Source organism: Oncorhynchus clarkii, chromosome 3 (assembly GCF_045791955.1).
Source record: "Oncorhynchus clarkii lewisi isolate Uvic-CL-2024 chromosome 3, UVic_Ocla_1.0, whole genome shotgun sequence".
Taxonomy (NCBI): domain Eukaryota; kingdom Metazoa; phylum Chordata; class Actinopteri; order Salmoniformes; family Salmonidae; genus Oncorhynchus; species Oncorhynchus clarkii.
This window is the reverse complement of record NC_092149.1, coordinates 28,167,553-28,193,367: the sequence shown is the minus strand read 5'-3', so window position 1 is coordinate 28,193,367 and position 25,815 is coordinate 28,167,553. Positions and strand designations below refer to the sequence as shown.

Genomic DNA, 25,815 nt, shown 5'->3' with positions numbered 1-25,815 from the left:
CTAGTTAACTGTAAGGTTGCAAGATTGAATCCCAGAGCTGAAAAGGTAAAAATCTGTTGTTCTTCCCCTGAACAAGGCAGTTTACCCACTGTTCCTAGGCCGTCATTGAAAATAAGAATGTGTTCTTAACTGACTTGCCTAGTTAAATAAAGGTGTAAAAAAAAAAAAAAAAAAATTGGCCAAATCGGTGTCCAAAAATACAGATTTCCGATTGTTATGAAAACTTGAACTCGGCCCTAATTATTTGACCATTCCGATTAATCGGTCGACCTCTAGTTGTCAACCCATCCCTTATGGGATTTGACACATAAACATACATTACAATAATTCACTGTGATAATTCAATGATAATTCTTCCAGTGTTTTCTGCAGTGCGCACCGCATAAAGAGTGAACAAATAAATCAATACATATTAGTAAATAAGGTTATCCAAGCAGTAATTATATGCATAGAGCAGTAAAATATATAGTATACAGTACCAGTCAAAAGTTTGAACATACCTACTCATTCCAGGGTTTTTCTTTATTTTTGCAATTTTCTACATTGCAAAACAATGAAATAACACATATGAAGTCTTGTAGTAACCAAAAAAGTGTTAAACAAATCAAAATATATTTTATATTTGAGATTCTTCAAAGTAATTGTCTTTGACAGCGTTGCACACTCTTGGCACTTCAGCAAATGCTGAACTGGGCAGTTATTGCGCTATTAATCTAGTACTTTTAATGACTTATCCATAATGACAAAGACTGGAAAAACAGTCCAAACTGTGCAAAGCTGATAATGCCCCTTCCTCACTCTCACCACTTTCCAGAGCAGTGAACCATAATCTCCCATTCGTATTCCTTTATATCTGATGGGAATCATTTCCCCATGTTCCAATCCATTCCCTGTCCGGTAACGCCTGTGGGTTAGCATCAGAGAGTGGAAGCAGCTAAATAGAGACAAGGTCAGCTAGTCTTTGTTAGGATTCTCCTGAGAATAGGGTGCACAGAGAGAACACATTAGAACGATGGCAGACACAGATCACTGGGAAACAAAAGTGAACACATAATCCCCACTGTATGGGAGATAATTGCATCAGAAAGCAATAATCTGAGAGGAGGTCGTGGTGAAGCGACAGGCTGTTTGTGTGTTTGTGAGGTGTTTGATCAGCTCAGTCTTTCTCACTTGAGAGGCTTATCTCTGTGTGAAGGCATGCAAAGGAATGGTGTCGCTGTGTGTGTGTGTGTGTGTGTGTGTGTGTGTGTGTGTGTGTTTGATTGAGTATGTGAGGCAAAAGCCCACCACTGCTGAATCTGCTTTATCAGCATTGAGTGTGTGTAAAAGAGAATGTGTCTGCTGCATGCCTGTCGCTTTGCTTGCAGCATGCGTGTCTGTGTCTGTGTGTGTCTGTCATAAATCATTCACACAACAACACCATTACCATATTTTTAAGATAAAGTGTGAAATGTGATTTATGCACTGTGTGTGGTTGTTTTCAGTCACTTTCATAGTGAATCAATCGTATAACACCACCTTTTTGCTCCTACTCATATTCAACGCTCCTCCCCGCCGCCCCCACCTGGGGTGGCAGGTAGCCTAGTGGTTAGAGCGTTGGACTAGCAGCCGAAAGGTTGCAAGATCAAATCCCTGAGCTGACAAGGTAAAAATATGTCGTTCTGAACAAGGCAGTTAACCCACTGTTCCTAGGCCGTCATTGAAAATTTGAATTTGTTTTTTAACTGACTTGCTTAGTTAAATTTAAAATCCCAGAATTAATTGTTCACCATGTTTAATTGAAACCAAAGGAATATATTATGTCATTACCATTTTCACATTTGATCTAATATAGATAGTGGATTGTAAAACTTTTTTCTCAATGATCGATAGTAGTACTGAACTTTGGCCCTAGTTAATCCACTGCAACTCTTCTCCTCAGCCCAGCAGCACTTCTGTCTGTGGTGAGTTAATGATGCTCCTCTGCTGGAGACTACTGCACCATTCTGTCCTTCTGGAAGGGCCCAATGTCCCTCTAATCCCACTCAAAGTCTTTTCTCTCGATTGGAGCCTCAGCCTAGTACTGGACAGACCTTCAAAATTATTATACTGTCTTGGCTCTGTCAGCCATTTTGAATGCAATTCATTAACTTAGAAGTATTTATAAAATGTTCTGTTCTGTTTTCTATGAGCTTGCAGGTGACTCATAGAGGGTTTATTGTAATGCCTGATTATGGTCATGGCTGTAAATACCTATTGTTCCTGCGTACAACAGCCTTTATGTCTGTGCCGCAATATAAGTAATAGTTTGAATCAGAGGAACAAAAATGTATTCCGTGTCACCTCTTTTTAGATTATTTTGTCTGGCTGTGTGTGTGTGTGTGTGTGTGTGTGTGTGTGTGTGTGTGTGTGTGTGTGTGTGTGTGTGTGTGTGTGTGTGTGTGTGTGTGTGTGTGTGTGTGTGTGTGAGTGTGCCACTGCTTGCATGTGTGTGTGTGTTTTAATTGTGGATCCCTAGGCATCTCTCAATGTAGTTAAGCTTGGGCTGCCTTAATGGAAAATCTATGCCAAATTTTGGGACTTTGCAGGATCTCCACACAATATGGGGAAATGGAAACCAGACTGTTGGCACCTTATGTAGAACGGACTTATGAGGTGTCTGCCAAAATGGCCGCCTATATGATTGATTGGCCCAGCACTAATCCTCTTGCTTCTGTTTGGTTCTGTTTGGCCTGCTGGAATCTTTATGGGCTCAATGCTAAAGCATTCTTGTAATGAAGCCACCAAATCCTCTTTTTATTCAATTGTTCACAGTAAAAAAAAAAAAAAAAACTTCAGGTTAGTTACAGTATACATGAAAAACGACACAATAAAAGTAAACATTTATATTGCAGATTAGTTTAATATACACACTTTATTTGGTAATTGTAGGTAGGTAGCATACATTGTGAGTGGTACACAGTGATGTGCAGACCGTGAGCCCCGGTAATGAGTTGTATTGCGGTAGGAACAACACAGACCCAGGGGAGGATGATGGGGCTCTGTGTGTGGAACAGGAACACACACTGGCTTCAGGACATTTACAGGAGGATCTAGAGCTGTGCCTCACACTGATACCATCCTATTCTCTGTTGCTTTTCTATTTTGGTAGATATGCTGTGCTATAAAATCTGTGGTTGTTATAAAGATTTAGCATGGCTCAGTTAAGGATAGATGTCAATTGTCTGGGAACGGTGGTTATCTCTTCATTCTGGATTGGATTTTGTTGTCTATTTCTAAATTCAGCCTTTGCTTAAAAGAAAATAAACAGTCATTAACTTTATGGTTTATAAACATCTCGCCGATACCGACAACTACTCAAAAGGAAAGAGAGCGATAGAAAAGCTCAGTAAGTTGAATACCACTTAACATGGTTTATTTTCCGTCATTTCCATCATGTAATCAAAACCTATTGTTGAGTTTTCTGTTATCCTTGGTTCTGGGCTTCAGGCTGCATCCAGGTTCCTCTCCTCCCTCCTCCTCTAGGCAGCCATGTTATTTGTCTGTTACATAATCACCATTATTATTCCTGAGAAGAACACTAAGCTTAAGACCAATTACATAATCACATGGAGATTGCAGTCTGCCAACTATATTTGGGAAGGGATTGTTAGCCAGAGAAGGTGGGAACTCAATCGATTCATTCAAGTGTGCTTTAGTTTAGTGAGAGCTGTGCTGCCACAGGAAACGGCCTCTCATTTAGTCAGTAAAACCTCTCATTTGTTTAGTGAAAGACGCTCTCTTCTCTTCCCAGCGACCACCCAGCCCAGAGTAATTCTGTCACCCACAGAAGGAGATTACCATAAAACCCTGACCCTCCCTCCCCTCGCACGGCCCAAACCAACACCCCAGCAGGGGAGGGCGGAGAGGCGGAAACTGCATTTCCACAGCTATTGTCTTCCTGAATGCTGGGTGGTGAGATAAACCAACTCTGGCGGGGTGTGCTTTCCTCCATGCCACCCGTGCCAGATGCTGCGGTGTGCCAAGGCATCCACGTGCCACCCTGCCAGTGCCAGCTTGACACAACCATCTGTGTGTGGACTCAGCAGTCTCTTTTTCCAGTCCATTTACATTCGTATCTACCCCTATTCCACCCTCAGGGAGAGAGTCAATGTGTTTAGGGTCCAAGAGCCCGCCTAAGGAATGCTGTAAAGGAGATTGCTGCTCAGCATTTTGTAATTCCCACTCTTCTCCACCCATCGCTCTGTATTCTGTTAACATTGCTTAAGCATCTCATCAGCCTGGGAGGACATTGGCAGAAAGGAGGTGGGCAAATCTCCCTGGCTGCATTGTCATCGCCACACACAGACAGCAGAAAGGACAGAGTTGGGAGTAAACACTGTTCAGGATGCTCAGCAGAACGTCTAGGGCTTTACCTGTTATCACTCTGCTATCAGAATCATCTGAAGCCAAGGCAGGCTACATTTCTCCACCGCCAAGCTAGATTACATTTCTGAAAGCACTATAAATGGACCTATTGCATTCTGACCAAAGAGAAAATGTATCTGTATAACAGCAGGCTTTTCTTATTTTCTCTTGCTCTCTTTCTGTCTCATTCTCTAGAGAGTGAGGTACATTTGAACAAGCCTGGTGACAATAGACGATAAAAAAATAGAATGAGTTTGGGTCAGAAGACCGTCTCTGAGATAGATGGCTGCAGCGGTAAAGGGATAGTCTAGACTGGGGATTCTTCAGAACCTGGACAGCCTGGAAGTAAACCCCAATCCTCATAAATGGTAGGCCTACATAAAAGAAAGATAATTCTCTTTCATTTCAAATGAGGGTCAAATTAAGAATCGATGAAGGGTTTATGAATGGTTTATGTAGCCTTTATCAAATATACTATGCTTAAAGTGTGACAGCAATAGGCAGTCCACTCTGTTTTAAAGGTCGTAGGTGTCTATATTAGCCATTGTCTTTTGAGTGTATCTATGTTTTAGGCCCATTCATAATAGCTAATGCAACACTTGCATTCATTCTAATGCATCAGGAATACAGCCCAATACACATAATGCAAACCTATGCACCATAATACAATACAATTATTTCCCTCTCTCCCGTTTTCTTAAAGCAATTAACTTCACTTAAAATGTTGTTTAAAAAAAAAAAATAAGAATCACATAGCTAGTGTGCCCCAGAGGCCTCTGTTTAATATTTTATCCACAGCTGGGAAAGTCATTAGATGAGATTTCTCTCATATTATTTCAAGCTTTTATCTGACCCTGAATGGAATAACTTATCGAAAATGAATCTTTATGGTGACATTTCTATAACATATTGATATTTTGGATACATTTAATGTTATTTCCCCTCGACTCTCACACGAAAACTGACAAGTGAAATGATGAACTAAGATGGTCTGATATATCAACGGTGCAGATATTTGAATAACCCAGGAGTAATACACTGTGATTGATATATAATGCAATAGCAATAGGGTATTGTGAATAAATCCTTCAATTTCTTTCTCCTTCTTATTCCTTGGTCTTGTTTTCTACCTGGGAAACAGAGGCTGTTGCCTGTTATATGGTAAAAGTGATCCTAAATCAAATCACAGAGTTTAGGCAGTAACCTTGTGTAATGTTCCAACATCTCTCTCTCTCTCTCTCTCTCTCTCTCTCTCTCTCTCTCTCTCTCTCTCTCTCTCTCTCTCTCTCTCTCTCTCTCTCTCTCTCTCTCTCTCTCTCTCTCTCTCTCTCACACACACACATTTCTCACCATTTAGAGTTGTAGCATCGATTCCCATATAAACAGAACGAGGCTCTTTTTCCCATGGTGCAGTTTCAACTTAACTCATAAATCAATAAATCGATACTCTCCGATGAGGCTGCTCGCAGAAACACTCCCCAAATTGATATCCAATGTAGGCTAAATGAACAAGCATTAACCCTACCTTTCTCTCTCTCTCTCTCACCTGAGATGATTCGCTTATACTGAGAACCAGACTTCTGTGAATGCATCTACATGGGTATTTTCTTTTTAAATTCTTGTTCGTTTGGGTTCATAATTCAGTTCAAAGTCTTCCTTCAAGGTTTCACTATATTGCCACTCATTGTCCTGGAGATATTTTCAGACTAGATATACCATAGAAGTAATCTGGTGCATATTTGACGCCAAGTGAGATTCGGGGTATTGCACTGCAATTCTGATGCTTATTTAGATTATGTTTTAGGCCCAGTCTCATTCTGAATTAAATAGATGGATTGTATGCCTTATTCACAGTCTGATATCTATTGTCTCCTTACTTATGGAGTTCTCATCCCTGAAAATACGTGCATAGTATATTGTTTTGATCAATGGGAATACAGGCATTATACAGAAACGCTAAGAAGAAAGTGTACAATGCTTCCTCACTGACCTTTGTCAGTTTTGGGGAAATTATTTTTCATTTACTTTGAAAGGATATCAACTGCCGAAAGATACCATCAAAGCTCTCTCTTACCACCATGGAGCCCAGTGCCGCAGAATAGAAAAGGGAAGTTGCTGCTGAGGTATCCAGGTCCAGTGGCCTTGTAGCCTGGCCTAGGAGGCTCCGTAAAGGGAGAGGAAACAGTAACTAGCTGGCCTGGCCACCATCTATTGTTAAACACAAGATCAAGGCAGCAGGAAGGTCGGGTCTGAGGGGCTTTTCAGAGCCTTAGGGGGATGCACAGTTCACTGAACTGTGTTGGAGGTATACCATATAGTGGGAAGGAAGGAATACTTGTACATTCTCTTCCTACAAGGTTGTGTGAATGTATGGCAGTTTGTTGCAGCGAGACGATTTTCTACTTTGGGACCTCTTAGCTAGGTCAAAAGAGCAGCAGACTGAGGCCATTTTTAAAGCCGCGGAGGTGTGTTGGCAGCACCAATATACCTTTATTCTCTGTGCCTTAAGCTAAGAGGAAGATAACATTCTCTTATTTTGTGCATTGATTTGTTTGCTCTGTAAAAGAGGACCTGCACGTTTATGCAGGAGATTTGTTCTTCGCAATATTTGGTATTCAGATTTTAGTCAAGTCCTTAGGCCCACCTTAAGAAGCCAGGGCTTTGTGCTATGGAGAAGGGCGGGGTCTTGAACTGTATAGTATTAAGTTGTTGCATAAATACAACAACAAAGAAAGACACCCGCTCTGCTCCTGCGGGTAAAGCATTGGCTGAGAGAGCACTACAAACTACAGTGGTTTGCGAAAGTATTCACCCCCTTGGCATTTTTCCTATTTTGTTGCCTTACAACCTGGAATTAAAATAGATGTATTGGGGGGGTTTATCATTTGATTTACACAACATGCCTACCACTTTGAAGATGCACATGTTCTTTTATTGTGAAACAAATAACAAATAAGACAACTTGAGCGTGCATAACTATTCACCCCCCCCCCCAAAGTCAATACTTTGTAGAGCCACCTTTTGCAGCAATTACAGCTGCAAGTGTCTTGGGGTATGTCTCTATAAGCTTGGTACATCAAGCCACTGGGATTTTTGCCCATTCTTCAAGGCATAACTGCTCCAACTCCAAGTTGGATGGGTTCCGCTGGTGTACAGCAATCTTTAAGTCATACCACAGATTCTCAATTGGATTGAGGTCTGGGCTTGACTAGGCCATTCCAAAACATTTAAATGTTTCCCCTTAAACCACTCGAGTGTTGCTTTAGCAGTATGCTTAGGGTCATTGTCCTGCTGGAAGGTGAACCTCCATCCCAGTCTCAAATCTCTGGAAGACTGAAACAGGTTTCCCTCAAGAATTTACCTGTATTTAGCGCCATCCATCATTTCTTCAATTCTGACCAGTTTTCCAGTCCCTGCCGATGAATTACATGGATTGTCTTCTCGAGGTGATGAGAGGTGTTGGGTTTGCGCCAGACATAGAGTTTTCCTTGATGGCCAAATAGCTACATTTTAGTCTCATCTGACCAGAGTACCTTCTTCCATATGTTTGGGGAGTCTCCCACATGCCTTTTGGCGAACACCAAACGTGTTTGCATATTTTTTTCTTAAGCAATGTATTTTTTCTGGCCATTCTTCCGTAAAGCCCAGCTCTGTGGCGTATACGAATTAAAGTGGTGCTATGGACAGATACTCCAATCTCCGCTGTGGAGCTTTGCAGCTCCTTCAGGGTTATCTTTGGTCTCTTTGTTGCCCTCCTTGCCTGGTCTGTGAGTTTTGGTGTGCTGCCCTCGCTCAGCAGGTTTTTGTGGTGCCATATTCTTAATAATATGGTGCCATATTCTTTAATAATGGATTTAATGGTGCTCCGTGGGATGTTCAAAGTTTGGGATATTTTTTTATAACCCAACCCTGATCTGTACTTCTCCACAGCTTTGTCCCTGACTTGTTTGGAGAGCTCCTTGGTCTTCAAGGTGCCGCTTGCTTGGTGGTGCCCCTTGCTTAGTGGTGTTGCAGACTCTGGGGCCTTTCAGAACAGGTGTGTATATATACTGAGATAATGTGACACTTAGATTGCACACAGGTGGACTTTATTTAACTAATTGTGTGACTTCTGAAGGTAATTGGTTCCACCAGATCTTATTTAGGGGCTTCATAGCAAAGAGGGTGAATACATATGCACGCACCAATTATTATATATATTTTTTAAATCTCTTGAAACAAGTTATTTTTTTCATTTCACTTCACTAATTTGGACTATTTTGTGTATGTCCATTACATGAAATCCAAATCCATTTAAATTACAGTTTGTAATGCAAAAAATAGGAAAAACACCAAGGGGGATGAATACTTTTGCAAGGCACTGTACCCTATTTAAAAAGCCACAGGCAACAGCTTTGAGGTTTAGCTTATTTGCATTCCATTTTGAATACCAGATTTGGGATCTAATCCACATTTGTGGCATGGAAACAGCAATGATGGAAATGATTCCAGGGATGGGACTTAACCAGTGAGAGGATAGAGCAGTAGCAACCAAAAAGTTTAGGTTGAAAATGAATAATTATAAATTTCTCTACCAGTTCAATATGTAAATGTTTGGCAATACGTAAGGTGGCAGCGTTTTACATGCACATAAACATCTGGCCAACATCTGTCTTTGCCTTTGTCTTAAACAAATGCCTGTTGTCCGTGACTCGCCAGCAAAAGATTCATTCACATTTTGATATTTTCTTTACCATTGTTTATACCACCCATTTAACAGGCAAATATTTCCATTTTGGGAGTGTTTTGAGCAATGCACATTTTAAAAATATTAGCCGGAGGAAGACTATTCCAAATCCTTATAGAGGACACGGCCTTGTGTTTATTAGCATTTTTAATAGCAAAACATTTGTCTTGGCTGCTATGAAAGCCAGTCATTATAATATCCTGGACCTAGACATACAGGTAGACAACGCAAAATATGGCCTGCTTGGCTATAACCTTTAAGCTCTCCTTGATGTCGTCACTGGATCGATAAAGTCATGGAAAACACTAGAAACACAAGGTCAAAGGGTCATTGACTACCTGACTGTGTGACCTTTCCAAAGAAATCCTGAAGAATGTCTGGGTTTGAAAAGACGACATATTCACTTCTGTACAGTGGTTTAGCTTTCACTTGTTTCCTACACTAGACATGAGGTAACACTAGAAGAGGTTTGGCTTGAAGTACATTGACACAAAGTACTCTGTAATAGTCCTCTATGGATCCTTATGACACCTCCTTTTCTAAATGGTCTTGTTTACCTGCAGGGGGTCTTGCTAGGTAGTCTGGTGTTATTAATATTGGATGGAGCATGATGGCGGTAACCTTTAAGACATCCCACAGCTATAATACCCCTTGGTGACCTTTCTACAGACACCTGGACACACTCACCGCTTCAGTGGCTCGTCTTACCTCCTGCTCAACAAAGTAGTAGCCTATAGAAACAGATTCGTAAGAATGAAAGACATGTGCAGTCATTCCCTCCATCGATCAAACTTTCTTCCAAAAGCATGACATTTCTCATTTCTCAGTACAATACGAATGAAAAACATGATTTGTAATTGGCATCGTCCTCTGCCAAACCCTTGAATTTCCTCCATTTATGCAGTATTGGGAGAAAAACAAGAATACAGGCCGTGGACAGCAATTGAGGAGGGTGGTTAATGATTTTATATCACCATTCACCCCTGCTGCCGACATACTGGGGATTGGCAGGATTGTTCATTGTGGGGTTAGAGAAGGGATGTGTTTGTGGTCACTGGCCACTCTGCCATCGATCTTAGGCATCAGATAAGGAAGCCCAATGACAAGCTGTTAACCTCAAACTGTTGGAGAATGAATCCCTTTCATCTCATCCCATTCCCTCCGCTGCTCTGTTCCCTCCCAGGCAGCCTAACCAACCCCTGCAAGGATGAGGGAAGTTAGATACCGCTAGATGCACATTCATCCTTCCTACCCTGTGCCCCATCTCATGATTTGTAACAGCGAGATGTGTGTGGTAACTTAAGTTGTTGCCGATACCCATCATGCTGTTTCAGACTTTCCCTGTTGTGATGATATACTATATCTCTATAGTTGGGTAATGCATTCGAGGTTGGGAGAGTGCTCCCAAGGTGTGCTATTAGGGTCAAACGATATTGAAGAGTATGCTTCTGGATACTGATGTCTTTTTGTTGTTAGGCTGAATTGTTATAGAAACCCTTTCAATAAAGATTTCTTTGGAACATTTGAATGAAAATTGAATTATTTGAAATGATATATCTTCCAATGAGACTAACAACTGTATTGCAGCTTGATTGGCTACATCAAGGGATCTTAATGTCTATTCTGCCAGCGCCACTGCCGCTGTCTATTCTGCTCTCAGATTGCTCTTGGGTCACTACAGCTATAATGGCTTTGCAAGACTTCCAAGACCGATAACTAACCTCCACAGTAAACAAAGACTGCTCGAATTGAAGTCGCCCAATAATATGGATTTTGAACGTTGTTGTATGTGAAAGGAAATGCTTCCAAAACGGCATAATTTATAGATTCAGTAAGTGTATCATTATCTCTGCAAGGTTTAGTGGGTAGGATTGGAAAATGCTTTCCCACCCTTGGAGAAATTATTGAATTATGAGCACAAACTGTGCATCAATAAAGTCTGTGAAATTACATTTTCTGTTGTGCATGCACACTGTGACAAATAATGCATTGTATTTATCATATTTTCCTGCACTGCATGGAATTATGTTATCCTTTGTATTTTTCAGTAAGACGTATGAAGGTGTGAGGAACCAATCAGAACATTCAAATGAGAAGGTTTACTGTTCATGGTTAATGACTTAAGACAGCTTACAAAAAGGCTGTTTTTAGCTCAGTTCTCTATGCTCTTAGTCAGAAGCGAAGTCTTGACAGCTACATTGCAATTATCTACACTAAAGCATAAATGTAGCTACATTCTCCATAATCATCTTGGATCAAATGATATTTTTTTACCTGAATAAACCAGCCTTTGCAAAACATATACAGTATATACAGTATTGTGTAAACAGTTGGAAACTCCCCATAGTTAGGCTATAGAAGCAACAGTCTCTTCATCTGATGGAGGCTGGGCAGATGGCCAAACATGATCTTTAATTCAACCAAGCATCATGTTTTTTATTTTCATTACGAGCTCGTATTGCTCTTCATCGCCTTCAAACCTGATTCAAGGCAGCAAGTTTACAGCGTTATTTATTATTTTCTGGGCAGCATGGCTGGGATAGCAAGGCTTGGATAGCATGGCTGTTTGAGTTGTATCCATCTTGACCTGCTCTGACATCTAGCTGCACCAGTGTGCTGTGGGCTCACCAACACAGCAACATGACCAGTGTTGATTTTTCAGTGTAACATTTATAATCTTAATTCAGGAGTTAAATTCGCTCTGTAAGAGTGAAATTAACAGTCAGTGGTGTAAAATAACCGCCAGTGTTGGTGTTAATAACCAGAGTTATTGTTTTACACTGGAGAGTGAAACAGTCCCATCAAAACCACACCCACTCATATTTCCCAGCATGCTCTACTGCAGGTAGATTTTTTTAGGATTGTTCTCAATGTCTGTGTGTCTGTGTCTTGGTTGATTAATTGGTTGATTAATCTTTGATTGCTCTTCCTCGCCTTCAAACCTGATTCAAGGCAGCAAGTGTACAGCATTACTTATTATTTTCTGGGCAGCAAGGCTGGGATAGCATGGTTGGGATAGCAAGGCTGGGATAGCATGGTTGGGATAGCAAGGCTGGGATAGCATGGTTGGGATAGCAAGGCTGGGATAGCAAGGCTGGGATAGCATGGTTGGGATAGCATGGTTGGGATAGCATGGCTGGGATAGCATGGTTGGGATAGCATGTCTGGGATAGCATGGTTGGGATAGCATGGTTGGGATAGCATGGTTGGGATAGCATGGTTGGGATAGCATGGTTGGGATAGCAAGGCTGGGATAGCATGGTTGGGATAGCATGGCTGGGATAGCATGGCTGGGATAGCATGGTTGGGATAGCATGGCTGGGATTAATCAACCAATTAATTCATTTTATGCTACATAAAGATAAAATACATAAATCCAAAAAGCCAATCGGTTTGTACCTTTTTACTGAAATGGTTGTTTCAGTTTAAATAGTTTAGGTAGTCTTTGCTATCAAGTTTCCTAACCCTGGATATCATTCTGAATGCAGGTACATACACATTTCAACTGTTGGATGGTCTAACTCTGGCTAGATTCCAATATGAGTTACACAACACTTTGCAAGCCATCATAATGTGACTTGTGGGCCTGATGTGGCCTATAAACCAGGAGTTTCCTAACATCACTGTGTTAGGGTAAAACTAAGCCATCAAAGTAAGGCCTCATGATATACACTGAGTGTACAAAACATTAGGAACACCTTCTCTTTCCATGACATAGACTAACCAGGTGAATCCAGGTGAAAGCTATGATCCCTTATTGATGTCACTTGTTAAATCTACTTCAATCAGTGGAGATGAAGGAGAGGAGACCGGTTAAAGAATAATTGTTATGCCTTGAGACAATTGAGACATGGATTGTGTATGTGTGCCATTCAGAGGGTGAATGGGCAAGACAAAAGATTTAAGTGCCTTTGAACGGGGTATGGTAGAATGTGCCAGGCATGCGCACTGGTTTGATTGTGTCTTGACCATGTTTTGTTATAATCTCCACCCGGCACAGCCAGAAGAGGACTGGCCACCCCACATAGCCTGGTTCCTCTCTAGGTTTCTTCCAAGGTTTTGGCCTTTCTAGGGAGTTTTTCCTAGCCACCGTGCTTCTACACCTGCATTGCTTGCTGTTTGGGGTTTTAGGCTGGGTTTCTGTACAGCACTTTGAGATATCAGCTGATGTACGAAGGGCTATATAAATAAATTTGATTTGATTTGATTTGACTGTGTCAAGAATTGTAACGCTTCAGGTTTTTTCACGCTCAACAGTTTCCCGTGTGGGAAGCATTGGAGTCAGCAAGGCCAGCATCCTTGTGGAACATTTTCGACACCTTGTAGAGTCCATGCCCCGAAGAATTGAGGCTGTTCTGAGGACAAAGGGGGGTGCAACTCAATATTAGTGTTCCTAATGTTTTGTACACTCAGTGAATGTATTGTATTGTCATTAGTGATGGGTTGTTCTCAAACAAACCGCTCTTTTTGAACAGATCTTCGCAACATTAGACTCCTTGATTTGTAAGTTACAGATAAGCAGATAAGTTACAAAATAATTCTGTAGCGAGGGTGAACCTTCACTGCAGAAACAATAAATAGTGGGGAGAGTGCAACTGGTCCATGCAGATATTTTCAGGCCTTATAATAATTAGCCAGGTAATAATGTATTTCTATCCTTTCTTTTGGGCTTTACATTGGAGATGAGCACTTTTGTCATGGTTCTAGGTTGGAAGAGCCATTTCGGAGTGTAATGGGGTCATGTGTGTAGCTGGTGTGAAGAGTCATGCGTAGGACAGCAGAAATTAGTAATCAACGTACTCAAAATACAAAAATACAAGGCAAATAGGGTTAAATAATAAACAGGTAATTGGGTGAGTGAAACCAGGTGTGTAAGACTAAGACAAAACAAATGGAAAATGAAAAGTGGATCGGCGGTGGCTAGAAGGCCGGTGACGACCGAATAAGGAGAGGGACCGACTTCGGCGGAAGTCGTGACAGTACCCCCCTTGACGCACGGCTCCAGCAGCGCGCCGACACCGACCTTGGGGACGACCCGGAGGACGAGGCGCAGGGCAACCCGGATGGAGACGGTGGAACTCCCGCAGCAACAAAGGGTCAAAACATCCTCCACCGGCACCCAGCATCTCTCCTCCAGACCGTACCCCTCCCACTCCGCGAGGTACTGAAGGCCCCTCGCCCGACGCCTCGAGTCCACGATGGCTCGAACAGCATACGCCGGGGCCCCCTCGATGTCCAGAGGGGGCAGAGGAACCTCCCGCACCTCAGACTCCTGGAGTGGACCAGCCACCACCGGCCTGAGGAGACACATGGAACGAGGGATTAATACGGTAATCTGGGGGAAACTGTAACCTGTAGCATACCTCGTTCAGTCTCCTCAGGACTTTGAATGGCCCCACAAACCGCAGGCCCATTTTCCGGCAGGGCAGATGGAGGGGCAGGTTTCGGGTCGAGAGTCAGACCCAGTCCCCCGGTGCGAACACCGGGGCCTCGCTGCGGTGGCGGTCGGCGCCCTCGCCTTTTGCCTCCTCACGGCCCGTTGTAGGTGCACATGGGCGGCGTCCCAGGTCTCCTCCGAGCGCTTAAACCATTCGTCCACCTCAGGAGCTTCGATCTGGCTCTGATGCCACTGTGCCAGAACCGGCTGATACCCCAGTACGCACTGGAAATCAGAGAGGTTAGTGAAGGAGTGACAGGGAGCTTGCTCTTTTATGTGAACTGAGCCAAATGAGCCAGCTCACTGAAAAGACTTGAACTGCCCATCACTAATTGTCATAAAGTTACATTTGAATGATAACACACACCGAGCTACACATTTGGTGAAAGGCACAGGCCTTTAAAATGAAATAATTCAACAACCATGTCACTGTTACTAACAAATACAGTCATAGGTGGTAACTCTACAATTCACTCAAAGAAAAGGCACCATGTGAAATATGCAAATTAGGCTTTACACCATACAGTCTTAAAGTTAGACTCAGCGATATGGCCTAGATGCAGAAGGTAAACAGCCCACTAGGTCAATTTCAAATTCTGGAACTAAGATCGTTGAAGCATGAGGCTCAACTTCTCTGCTGTTTTGGTGCCCTGGTGAAGTCCTGCATCTCGTTCATCTCAATATCTGCGGTGCTGCTCGTGGCAACGTAATTTTGTTGAGTCTACCTAGTGTTGAATAAAAATAACACTGAGCGTTAATTACCCCAAGTGTAATTTTTTATACTATGGAGTGTTACATTAACACTATAATCAGAGTACTTTTTACACTCTGTAGAGTGGGACCATATGTACTCTGATATAGTGTTAAAATGTACTCTTTATGGGTTGATTTAACACTGCAAAATGTACTGTGCACCTAGCCATGACTGTATGGGTGTTGGAACCTAATGCTGTTTGACCCATGGCTAATGATGCCCTGACTCTTGTTGTGTGTAGTTCGGTCTGGTAGCTCCGTGGCTGGATGGCTGGGCGTTTAATTGAGAGTGACAGGACAACACCTGTAGATGGCTAGGGTTGTTATGGGCCCAGGGTTTAACGGGATGAAATGAAACCTCCATCCCACTGTCATTAACCTGGCTGCTACAGGTCATATTGGGAGGTTGCAGAGTGTGAATGTCTGATTTAAATAATGCTATTTTTGCCACACCATCTGGAAATATGATTTGGTTTGCTTAATTTTGTGTTTTTGTTTTCCCTGTGACAAGTGGTCAGTCAGTCATGTCTGCAGCTGGTCTGTCTAACCCCAGGGAGCAGAGAATCTGGAACAAAATGTTCCCTTCCTCACCCAGTCAGCTTACTGACAAAATAAACCAAACTGTGTGTTATCTTCAAACATCTCTTCATAATAAAAACATAGTGATGCTCTGTTTGAAGCTTAATTTCAGGATAGCATCCAAAGCACAAACCCTAAAAATATAATATTATGCTGAAGAAATGTATCAAGCTTTCGGGATTTAGATTTTGAGGCAAAGTATTAACATTTTTAGTTTGAAATGTGTAAACATTTTATGATAGAGGATGCCCCCTGTCCAATGTCAGTTTTAATTTGCATGGGAAGTGTGGTGATTTAGCACAGGGGAGTTGGGGAAAGGGGGCCATGGAGTTGAGAACAAAAGTGGATGAAGACAAAATAACAGACAGAGAGAGGAGAGGTTGATGAAACACCACATCTGTATGAGGAAATTAAGTAGCTAGCTAGACACGTAAAATTGGAAATGGGCGAGAAAGAAAGTTTCCTCAGTCAGATAAGAGGAATGAAACGACAGAGGGCTGAAACACATTTGTCGTTAGAGGATGATGTTAGCACATCTAACTCTCTCTTTTTCTGGAGTCTTCCCTCATCTCTCCGGAGCTCGAGCTAGTGCCACTTCCATAAAGAATTCAATTTCTTCCCCTTTATCGTGCCTGGCCAGGCTTCTCAGGGGCTGAAGGAGGGGGGAAAGGAGAGGAAAAAGGCCCATCCTTTTCCTTAGCCTCATTAAGAGCGAGCAAAGATCCTCTTTCTTGGCCCTCCTGCCTCACTTTGTCTATGAAATATATCTCCTTGCCGAGATGGAGCTCCTGCCATGTGCTATGTGATCTTCACCAGAGATATTGATGCTCTGCAAAAGGTGCTATAGCAGGAGCAGTGAGGTGGGAAAATGACATTTTCTTGCTCGCGGGTATATTGTATGACTTGATATTTATAGTGGAAGCCATCTTGGTTTGGTCTGAACTGCCATTGTGCTTCTAAAGCGTACAGTAAGAAGTATCTTTAGGACATGATGCTAACCGCTTTGAATTCATCCCAACATTTGTTTTTTTGTTGTGGTAAACAAAGTGTGGATGGTTATGAAATGAATCTCATGAGGCATTCCATTGAATGGTTGCTATTCAGCTTGTAGACATGTGATTGACCCGATGCACCACAGCTGATGTGCCCCAAGGCAGAGAGTTAGTTATAATTTGCCTTCAAGGACTGAAGCGTAATATGAACTGTCGAAGTCAATGTTGTAGATTAGTCTGTGGAGATAATTGTATTTAACATTGCAGACAGTGTGTGTCTGTGTGCGTGTCTGTGTGTGTGTCTGTGCGTATGCTTGTGTGCGTGTGCATGCGTGTTTTTTACCCTCACACACACTTGCATGCACGTATCATTCTTCATTGAAGACCATGGTGTGTGTATATAGTGCCCATCCATCCTTTCAAGAAAGCAGAATAACTAATAGTGACATTCAATTACTGTATGCAAATTGTTGTGTTTTTTTTGTTGGGTTTCACCATTCATTTAGTTAATTAACTGTTTGGACGTGGGCTATCATAAGCAGATTGCAATTCTATTTAATAATGGGCATAATGAAATATATTATTAGTAATAAAGTTAATGGAATAAGTGAAGCGAGACTCCTCATCAAAATGTGATGCATGATAGATTAAGGAGAAACAATAAGGGACATGAGCTCAACAAAATGGCGGCTGTAAATGATTGTTTAGAGGTTTCTTTATGATGGACCTTTTCATTGTTGATCTTAATTCATTATCGACCTTTTGTCATCCACCTGTCATTGGCCGAGCCTCTTGCCCTTGCTGTTATTGCAAATGGCACCTTATTCCCAATTAAAATGCAATTAAGGATTTAATTAACGCTGGCTAGACATTAAAGAGAACAAAAGAACACACCACCAATAAAGGTAATTGAAAATATTTTGGCCAGACTGTAGAGTACCATGTCATTGGCAATCGTTGTGGTAGGACTTCCTGACCTTAAGTTCAGGGCTGTGATAGTACTCTCTTACAGCAACAACACAAGCTCCAGTATCTCTCTGATTAGAGTGTGCTGTTGAGTCATTCCGGAGTGTTTGACAAGTTGCAATGCCATCGTGATCAGTAGAATGCTGAGTAGCCTACCGGCAGTACACTCTGTCCCCCGCTGGCTCCGTTTCTCTGTCTTATACCTTCACAAGGTTGGACAACTCATCTCCTGTTCTACTAATTGGATTGAAAAATACCGTACAGCAGGGATGACAGGGCTTGTGACCTCTGTTGCTAAATTGATCAGAAAGAGAAACGTTCCTTGATGCCAATTTCCGGAATAGCCGTGTATACCACACATCTATGTCAACCTGGTAGCATTGTTACATACTGTAACAGGAGCGAGTTAGGAGAAACACTCGGGTCCAGTTTTTCAAAAATGACCTATCTGGATTTCGTCTATCGGATATGATTAAATGCATAAAAATAGAATGAATAAAACAAGAGTTCCCCATTCAAGTCGATGATTTGTCTGTTCGATCCTTCTATTTCTATGCATTTAATCCTATCCGATAGCCGACATCCAGATAACTTTTGAAAAACTGACCCTGAGCTCCAAGTCTAAGGTCACAGCCCGCTATTGAATTGGTGTGTTATTAAGACCAAGATGGAGTAACAATATGCTCTCCCGCAAGGTGGGCATTTTAATTTATTCATGTTGCTAGATTGTAAATTACTGTTTTATATCTTTACTGTTTTATATCATTATATCCTCTAAGTATGAATAGATTGTGTTTATATCCTTAAAGATTGAATGTAGCGTTAGGTTCAAGCTCTTTGTGTATAACCCTATAGTGGACTGCAGTGGACTGTAGGAATGTGCACTTCCAATAACTCAAGGCCTCCTGACGAGGGCTGTGACGGTTATTGTCAAGCAAAAAACTGTCTCACGGTAATTGACCATTAATTAACACATTTAGCATCTCCAGGCCTCCACACATCTACAGTCCAATAAATCAATTAAATATACACCATCACAATAAATCCATTATTTTAGGCAGGTCTAAAGAAACATTATGATAAGAAGAAAATGTATTTCAGAATATGAGAATATGTTATCTGGCTATGCGCCATGTCATAGGCTATAGGCTTGTTCATTTAGCAGACAATATATGCTTATAAGTCCCGCGCCTTTATTTGATAGTATACTGTATGATTTTATATTGATAAGAATATAATTTAACTTAAAATAGAAAGGATATGTTTTGCTTTCTGGAGCGAAATAGCTATGTTGAGTGTAAAAGTGATCATTTGAAACAGGTCTTAAATGCTAGATTTTGAGTTATTTGGCAAATTTAGTTGTGAATGATACAAACCTTAGAATGTCTTTGAAATCAAAACATATATAGGCTGTATGTTGTGACTAGACTGCATGATGTGACTATAGGCTGTACGATGTGACTATAGGCTGCATGATGTGACTATAGGCTGTATGTTGTGACTAGACTGCATGATGTGACTATAGGCTGTACTATGTGACTATAGGCTGTATGATGTGACTATAGGCTGCATGATGTGACTATAGGCTGTATGTTGTGACTAGACTGCATGATGTGACTATAGGCTGTACGATGTGACTATAGGCTGTATGATGTGACTAGGCTGTATGATGTGACTATAGGCTGTATGATGTGACTAGGCTGTGTGTTGTGACTAGGCTGTATGATGTGGCTGTATGATGTGACTATAGGCTGTATGATGTGACTATAGGCTGTATGATGTGACTATAGGCTGTATGATGTGACTATAGGCTGTATGATGTGACTAGGCTGTATGATGTGACTATAGGCTGTATGATGTGACTATAGGCTGTATGATGTGACTAGGCTGCATGATGTGACTATAGGCTGCATGATGTGACTATAGGCTGTATGAAGTGACAATAGGCTGCATGATGTGACTATAGGCTGTATGATGTGACTATAGGCTGCATGACGTGACTATAGGCTGCATGTTGTGACTATAGGCTGCATGTTGTGACTATAGGCTGCATGTTGTGACTATAGGCTGCATGATGTGACTATAGGCTGTATGTTGTGACTAGACTGCATGATGTGACTATAGGCTGTACGATGTGACTATAGGCTGTACGATGTGACTATAGGCTGCATGATGTGACTATAGGCTGTATGTTGTGACTAGACTGCATGATGTGACTATAGGCTGTACGATGTGACTATAGGCTGTACGATGTGACTAGGCTGTATGATGTGACTATAGGCTGTATGATGTGACTAGGCTGTATGATGTGACTATAGGCTGTATGATGTGACTAGGCTGTGTGTTGTGACTAGGCTGTATGATGTGGCTGTATGATGTGACTATAGGCTGTATGATGTGACTATAGGCTGTATGATGTGACTATAGGCTGTATGATGTGACTAGGCTGTATGATGTGACTATAGGCTGTATGATGTGACTATAGGCTGTATGATGTGACTAGGCTGAATGATGTGACTATAGGCTGTATGATGTGACTAGGCTGCATGATGTGACTATAGGCTGCATGATGTGACTATAGGCTGTATGAAGTGACAATAGGCTGCATGATGTGACTATAGGCTGTATGATGTGACTAGGCTGTATGATGTGACTATAGGCTGCATGACGTGACTATAGGCTGCATGATGTGACTATAGGCTGCATGATGTGATTACAGGCTGTATGTTGTGACTATAGGCTGCATGACGTGACTATAGGCTGCATGATGTGACTATAGGCTGCATGATGTGATTACAGGCTGTATGTTGTGACTATAGGCTGCATGATGTGACTATAGGCTGCATGATGTGACTATAGGCTGCATGATGTGACTATAGGCTGCATGTTGTGACTATAGGCTGCATGATGTGACTATAGGCTGCATGATGTGACTATAGGCTGCATGATGTGACTATAGGCTATTGGTGATTTGAGAAAGTCACAAAAAAAAGCATGCACTCTCTTCCTTACCTCAGACTGCACATGCTGTTCTCTCATCAAGTTATCATATTTTCCCTATTCAGACTATGCTCAATTGAATCTGGTCTTTATTAATATGTCAAACCAGTTTCGATTTAGAATGATCCTTTATCAAATGGGTAGTAACAGGGGCAGGGGAGAAAATACAGTACCAGTCAAAAGTTTGGACACATAATCTTTTAAGGATTTTCTTTATTTGTACAATGTTCTACATTGTAGAATAATAGCGAACACATCAATCAACACTATGAAATAACACATATGGAATCATGTAGCAACCAAAAAAGTGTTAAACATATCAACATTTATTTTATATTCGAGATTCATCAAAGTAGCCGCCCTTTGTCTTGATGACAGATTTGCACACTCTTGGCATTCTCTCAACCAGATTCATGAGATAGTCACCTGGAATGCATTTAAATTAACAGGTGTGCCTTGTTGAAAGTTAATTTGTGGAATTTCTTTCCTTCTTAATTCATTTTAGCCAATCAGTTGTGTTGTGACAAGTTAGGGGTGGTATACAGAAGATAGTCCTATTTGGTAAAAGACCAAGTCCATATTATGGCAAGAACAGCTCAAATAAGCAAAGAGAAACGACAGTCCATCATTACTTTAAGAAAATTTCAAGAACTTTTAACGTTTCTTCAAATGTAGTCGCAAAAACCATCAAGAGCTATGATGAAACTGGCTCTCATGAGGACCGCCACAGGAAAGGAAGACCCAGAGTTACCTCAGATTGCAGCCCAAATAAGTGCTTCACAGAGTTCAAGTAACAGACACATCTCAACATCAACTGTTCAGATGAGACTGCGTGAATCAGGCCTTCATGGTCAAATTGCTGAAAAGAAATCCCTACTAAAGGACACCAATAATAAGAAGAGACTTGCTTGGGCCAAGAAACACAAGCAATAGACATTAGACCTGTGGAAATCTGTCCTTTGGTCTGATGAGTCCAAATTGGAGATTTTGGTTCCAACCGTCATGTCTTTGTGAGATGCAGAGTAGGTGAATGGATGATCTCTGCACGTGTGGTTCCCACCGTGAAGCATGGAGGAGGAGGTGGGATGATGTTGGGGTTCTTTGCTGGTGACACTGTCTGATTTATTTAGAATTCAAGGCACACTTAACCCTCATGGCTACCACAGCATTCTGCAGCGATACGCCATCCCATCTGGTTTGCGCTTAGTGGTACTATCTGTCACGCCCTGATCTGTTTCACCTGTCCTTGTCGCAACCCCCTCCAGGTGTCGCTTACCTTCACCCGGTGTATTTATCCCTGTGTTTCCTGTCTCTCTCTGCCTGATCGTCTTGTATGTTTCCAAGTCAACCAGCGTTTTCCCCGTTCTTCTGCTTTGTTCATTCTCCTTTTTCTAGTCCTCCCGGTAATGACCCTTGCCTGTTTCTGGACTTTGTACCTGCCTGACCATTCTGCCTGCCTTGACCATGAACCTGTCTGCCACTCGGTACCTCCTGGACTCTGATCTGGTTTTGACATGTTTTCCTGTTCCTGACCATTCTCTTGCCTACCCCTTTGGATTAATAAACATTGTAAGACTCCAACCATCTGCCTCCTGTGTCTGCATTTGGGTCTCATCTTGTGCCTTGATACTATAACAGAACAATGACCCAACACACTTCAAGGCTGTGTAAGTGCTATTTGACCAAGAAGGAGAGTGATTGAGTGCTGCATCAGATGATCTGGCCTCCACAATCACCCGACCTCAACCCAATTGAGATGGTGTGGGATGAGTTGGCAGCAGAGTGAAGGAAAAGCAGACAAGTGCTCAGCTTTTGTGGGAACCCCTTCAAGACTGTTTGAAAAGCATTCCTCATGAAGCTGGATGAGAGAATGCCAAGAGTGTGCAAAGCTATCGTCAAGGCAAAGGGTATCTACTTTGAAGAATCTAAAATGTAAAATCTAGAGTGGGGAGAACAAGTATTTGATACACTGCCGATTTAGCAGGTTTTCTTACAAAGCATGTAGAGAGCATGTCATTTTTATCATTTTTATCATAGGTACACTTGAACTGTGAGAGACGGAATCTAAAACAAAAATCCAGAAAATCACATTGTATGATTTTTAAGTAATTAATTTGCATTTTATTGCATGACATAATTATTTGATCACCTACCAACCAGTAAAAATTCCGTCTCTCACAGACCTGTTCGTTTTTCTTTAAGAAGCCCTCCTGTTCTCCACTCATTACCTGTATTAACTGCACCTGTTTGAACTCGTTAACTGTATAAAAGACACCTGTCTACACACTCAATCAAACAGACTCCAACCTCTCCACAATGGCCAAGACCAGAGAGCTGTGTAAGGACATCAGGGATAAAATTGTATACCTGCACAAGGCTGGGATGGGCTACAGGACAATAGGCAAGCAGCTTGGTGAGAAGGCAACAACTGTTGGGGCAATTATTCGAAAATGGAAGAAGTTCAAGATGATGGTCAATCGCCCTCGGTCTGGGGCTCCATGCAAGATCTCACCTCGTGGGGCATCAATGATCGTGAGGGATCAGCCCAGAACTACACGGCAGGACCTGGTCAATGACCCGAAGGGAGCTGGGACCACAGTCTCAAAGAAAACTATTAGTAACACACTACGCCGTCATGGATTTAAAATCCTGCAGCGCATGCAAGGTCCCCCTGCTCAAGCCAGCGCATGTCCAGGCCCGTCTGAAGTTTGCCAATGACCATCTGGATGATCCAGAGGAGAAATGGGAGAAGGTCATGTGGTCTGATGAGACAAAAATAGAGCTTTTTGGTCTAAACTCCACTCGCTGTGTTTGGAGGAAGAAGAAGGATGAGTACAACCCCAAGAACACCATCCCAACTGTGAAGCATGGAGGTGGAAACATCATTCTTTGGCAATGCTTTTCTGCAAAGGGGACAGGACAACTGTATCTTATTGAGGGGAGGATGGATGGGGCCATGTACCGCGAGATCTTGGCCAACAACCTCCTTCCCTCAGTAAGAGCATTGAAGATTGGTTGTGGCTGGGTCTTCCAGCATGACAACGACCTAAAACACACAGCCAGGGCAACTAAGGAGTGGCTCTGTAAGAAGCATCTCAAGGTCCTGGAGTCGCCTAGCCTGGCTCCAGACCTGAACCCAATAGAAAATCTTTGGAGGGAGCTGAAAGTCCGTATTGCCCAACGACAGCCCCGAAACCTGAAGGATCTGGAGAAGGTCTGTTTGGAGGAGTGGGACAAAATCCCTGCTGCAGTGTGTGCAAACCTGGTCAAGAACTACAGGAAACATATGATCTCTGTAATTGCAAACAAAGGTTTCTATACCAAATATTAAGTTCTGCTTTTCTGATGTATCAAATACTTATGTCATGCAGTAAAATGCAAATGATTTACTTAAAAATCATACAATGTGATTTTCTGGATTTTTGTTTTAGTTTCCGTCTCTCACAGTTGAAGTGTACCTATGATAAAAATGACAGACCTCTACATGCTTTGTAAGTAGGAAACACTGCTGATTTTGCAGGTTATCAAATACTTGTTCTCCCCACTGTATATTGATTTTTTTTCTCCCTTTTTTGGTTTCTGCGTGATTCCATATGTGTTATTGTCAGGATTTGGCCAGGGTTGTTCCGGTTTTGGTCACTAGATGCCCCCATTGTGCTTTTTGACCCTTTTGTTTTCCCTTGTTCCCAGTTATTATTTGCACCTGTGCCTCGTTTCCCTTGATTTGTATTTAAACTCTTAGTTTTCCTCAGTTCTTTGCTCTGTGTTTGTATGTTAGCACCCAGCCATGCTGTGAACTCTTGTTTCTCTAGTTGGATTTTCTTGAGGTACTCTGGTTTTGTTTTTGATTATTCTTTTGAGGTTTTTTCCCCCTTGCTGTTCTTACCTCTTTGTGGATTTTCCTTGTCTTGGAGGATATACATTTTTACTTTATTAAATCACTGTCTCTAGTACTGCTGTGTCTGCCTCATCTGGGTTCTGCCGACTATTAGTGGCTCAGTTTACTAAGTGACTGTTTCTCACACCGGAGACCTGAGTTCGTAACCGGGTCCTGACAGTTTTCATAGTTTTGATCTCTTCACTATTATTCTACAGTGTAGAAAAACCCTTGAAGAAATAGGTGTGTCCAAACTTTTGACTGGTACTGTACATGGCAGGTAAGCTAATCCAGCTATTTCACTCCACACATCAACCACTGTTTGAGGAGTTTGTAGTCTCACGCTGCACACCAGGTGATATTCCGCCTAAACTCTGTATGCCATGGGCTCTCCAACCCTGTTCCTGCAGTCTCCCAGTGCTTAATTTGAGAAACTAAGTTAAATCTGCTTGGGAACATCAATGGTAACATGTTTTCACAAAACCTATTTCAATTGACCAGGGGTGCAACTTTGGTTTTAGAAGTGTATGCATATTGTTTTATCCAGTCAGACAAACTCCAAACAGCCTACCCTACTGCTCTGAGGCGTCCACATGGTCCTAAAGCACACTAACTCGTTTTGTATCACATTCCAATTATAAATTGGGGGGACAAAAATGCAATTTCAAACAATTCCCTATTACCAGGCTATACAAAATCGAATACAAATTCATTATAGTTGTAGGCGAACTCTGAATTTGTTTAATTTTTTAGTATAGACTAGACCAGTGGTTCCCATACTTTTTTTAGTCCCGTACCCCTTCAAACATTAACTAGCACCAGGGTCAGCGCACTCAAATGTTTTTTGCCATCATTGTAAGCCTGCCACACACACACTATACGATACATTTATTAAACATAAGAATGAGTATGGGTTTTTGTCACAATCCGGCTTGTGGGAAGTGACAAAGAGCTCTTTGGACCAGGGAACAAATAATAATATAATAATCAATACTTTTGCTCTTTATTTAGCCATCTTACATATAAAACTTTATTTGTTCATAACTTACATTGTGAATAACTCATCACAGGTTAATGAGAAGGGTGTGCATGAAAGGAT

General features: G+C 41.8%; 1 protein-coding gene across 1 annotated transcript in view; it reads right to left on the bottom strand.

Moving 5' to 3' along the window:
- LOC139385358 (soluble guanylate cyclase gcy-31-like) overlaps positions 1-25,815 on the bottom strand; it is a 203,466-nt gene that overhangs the window by 23,716 nt on the left and 153,935 nt on the right. Inside the window, exons 2-3 of the mRNA XM_071130460.1 lie at positions 14,516-14,774; positions 14,376-14,409 (exon numbers count right to left, since the gene is read on the bottom strand). Coding sequence (XP_070986561.1) covers positions 14,376-14,409; positions 14,516-14,774 — 293 coding nt within the window. The remainder of the gene's footprint in view (positions 1-14,375; positions 14,410-14,515; positions 14,775-25,815) is intronic.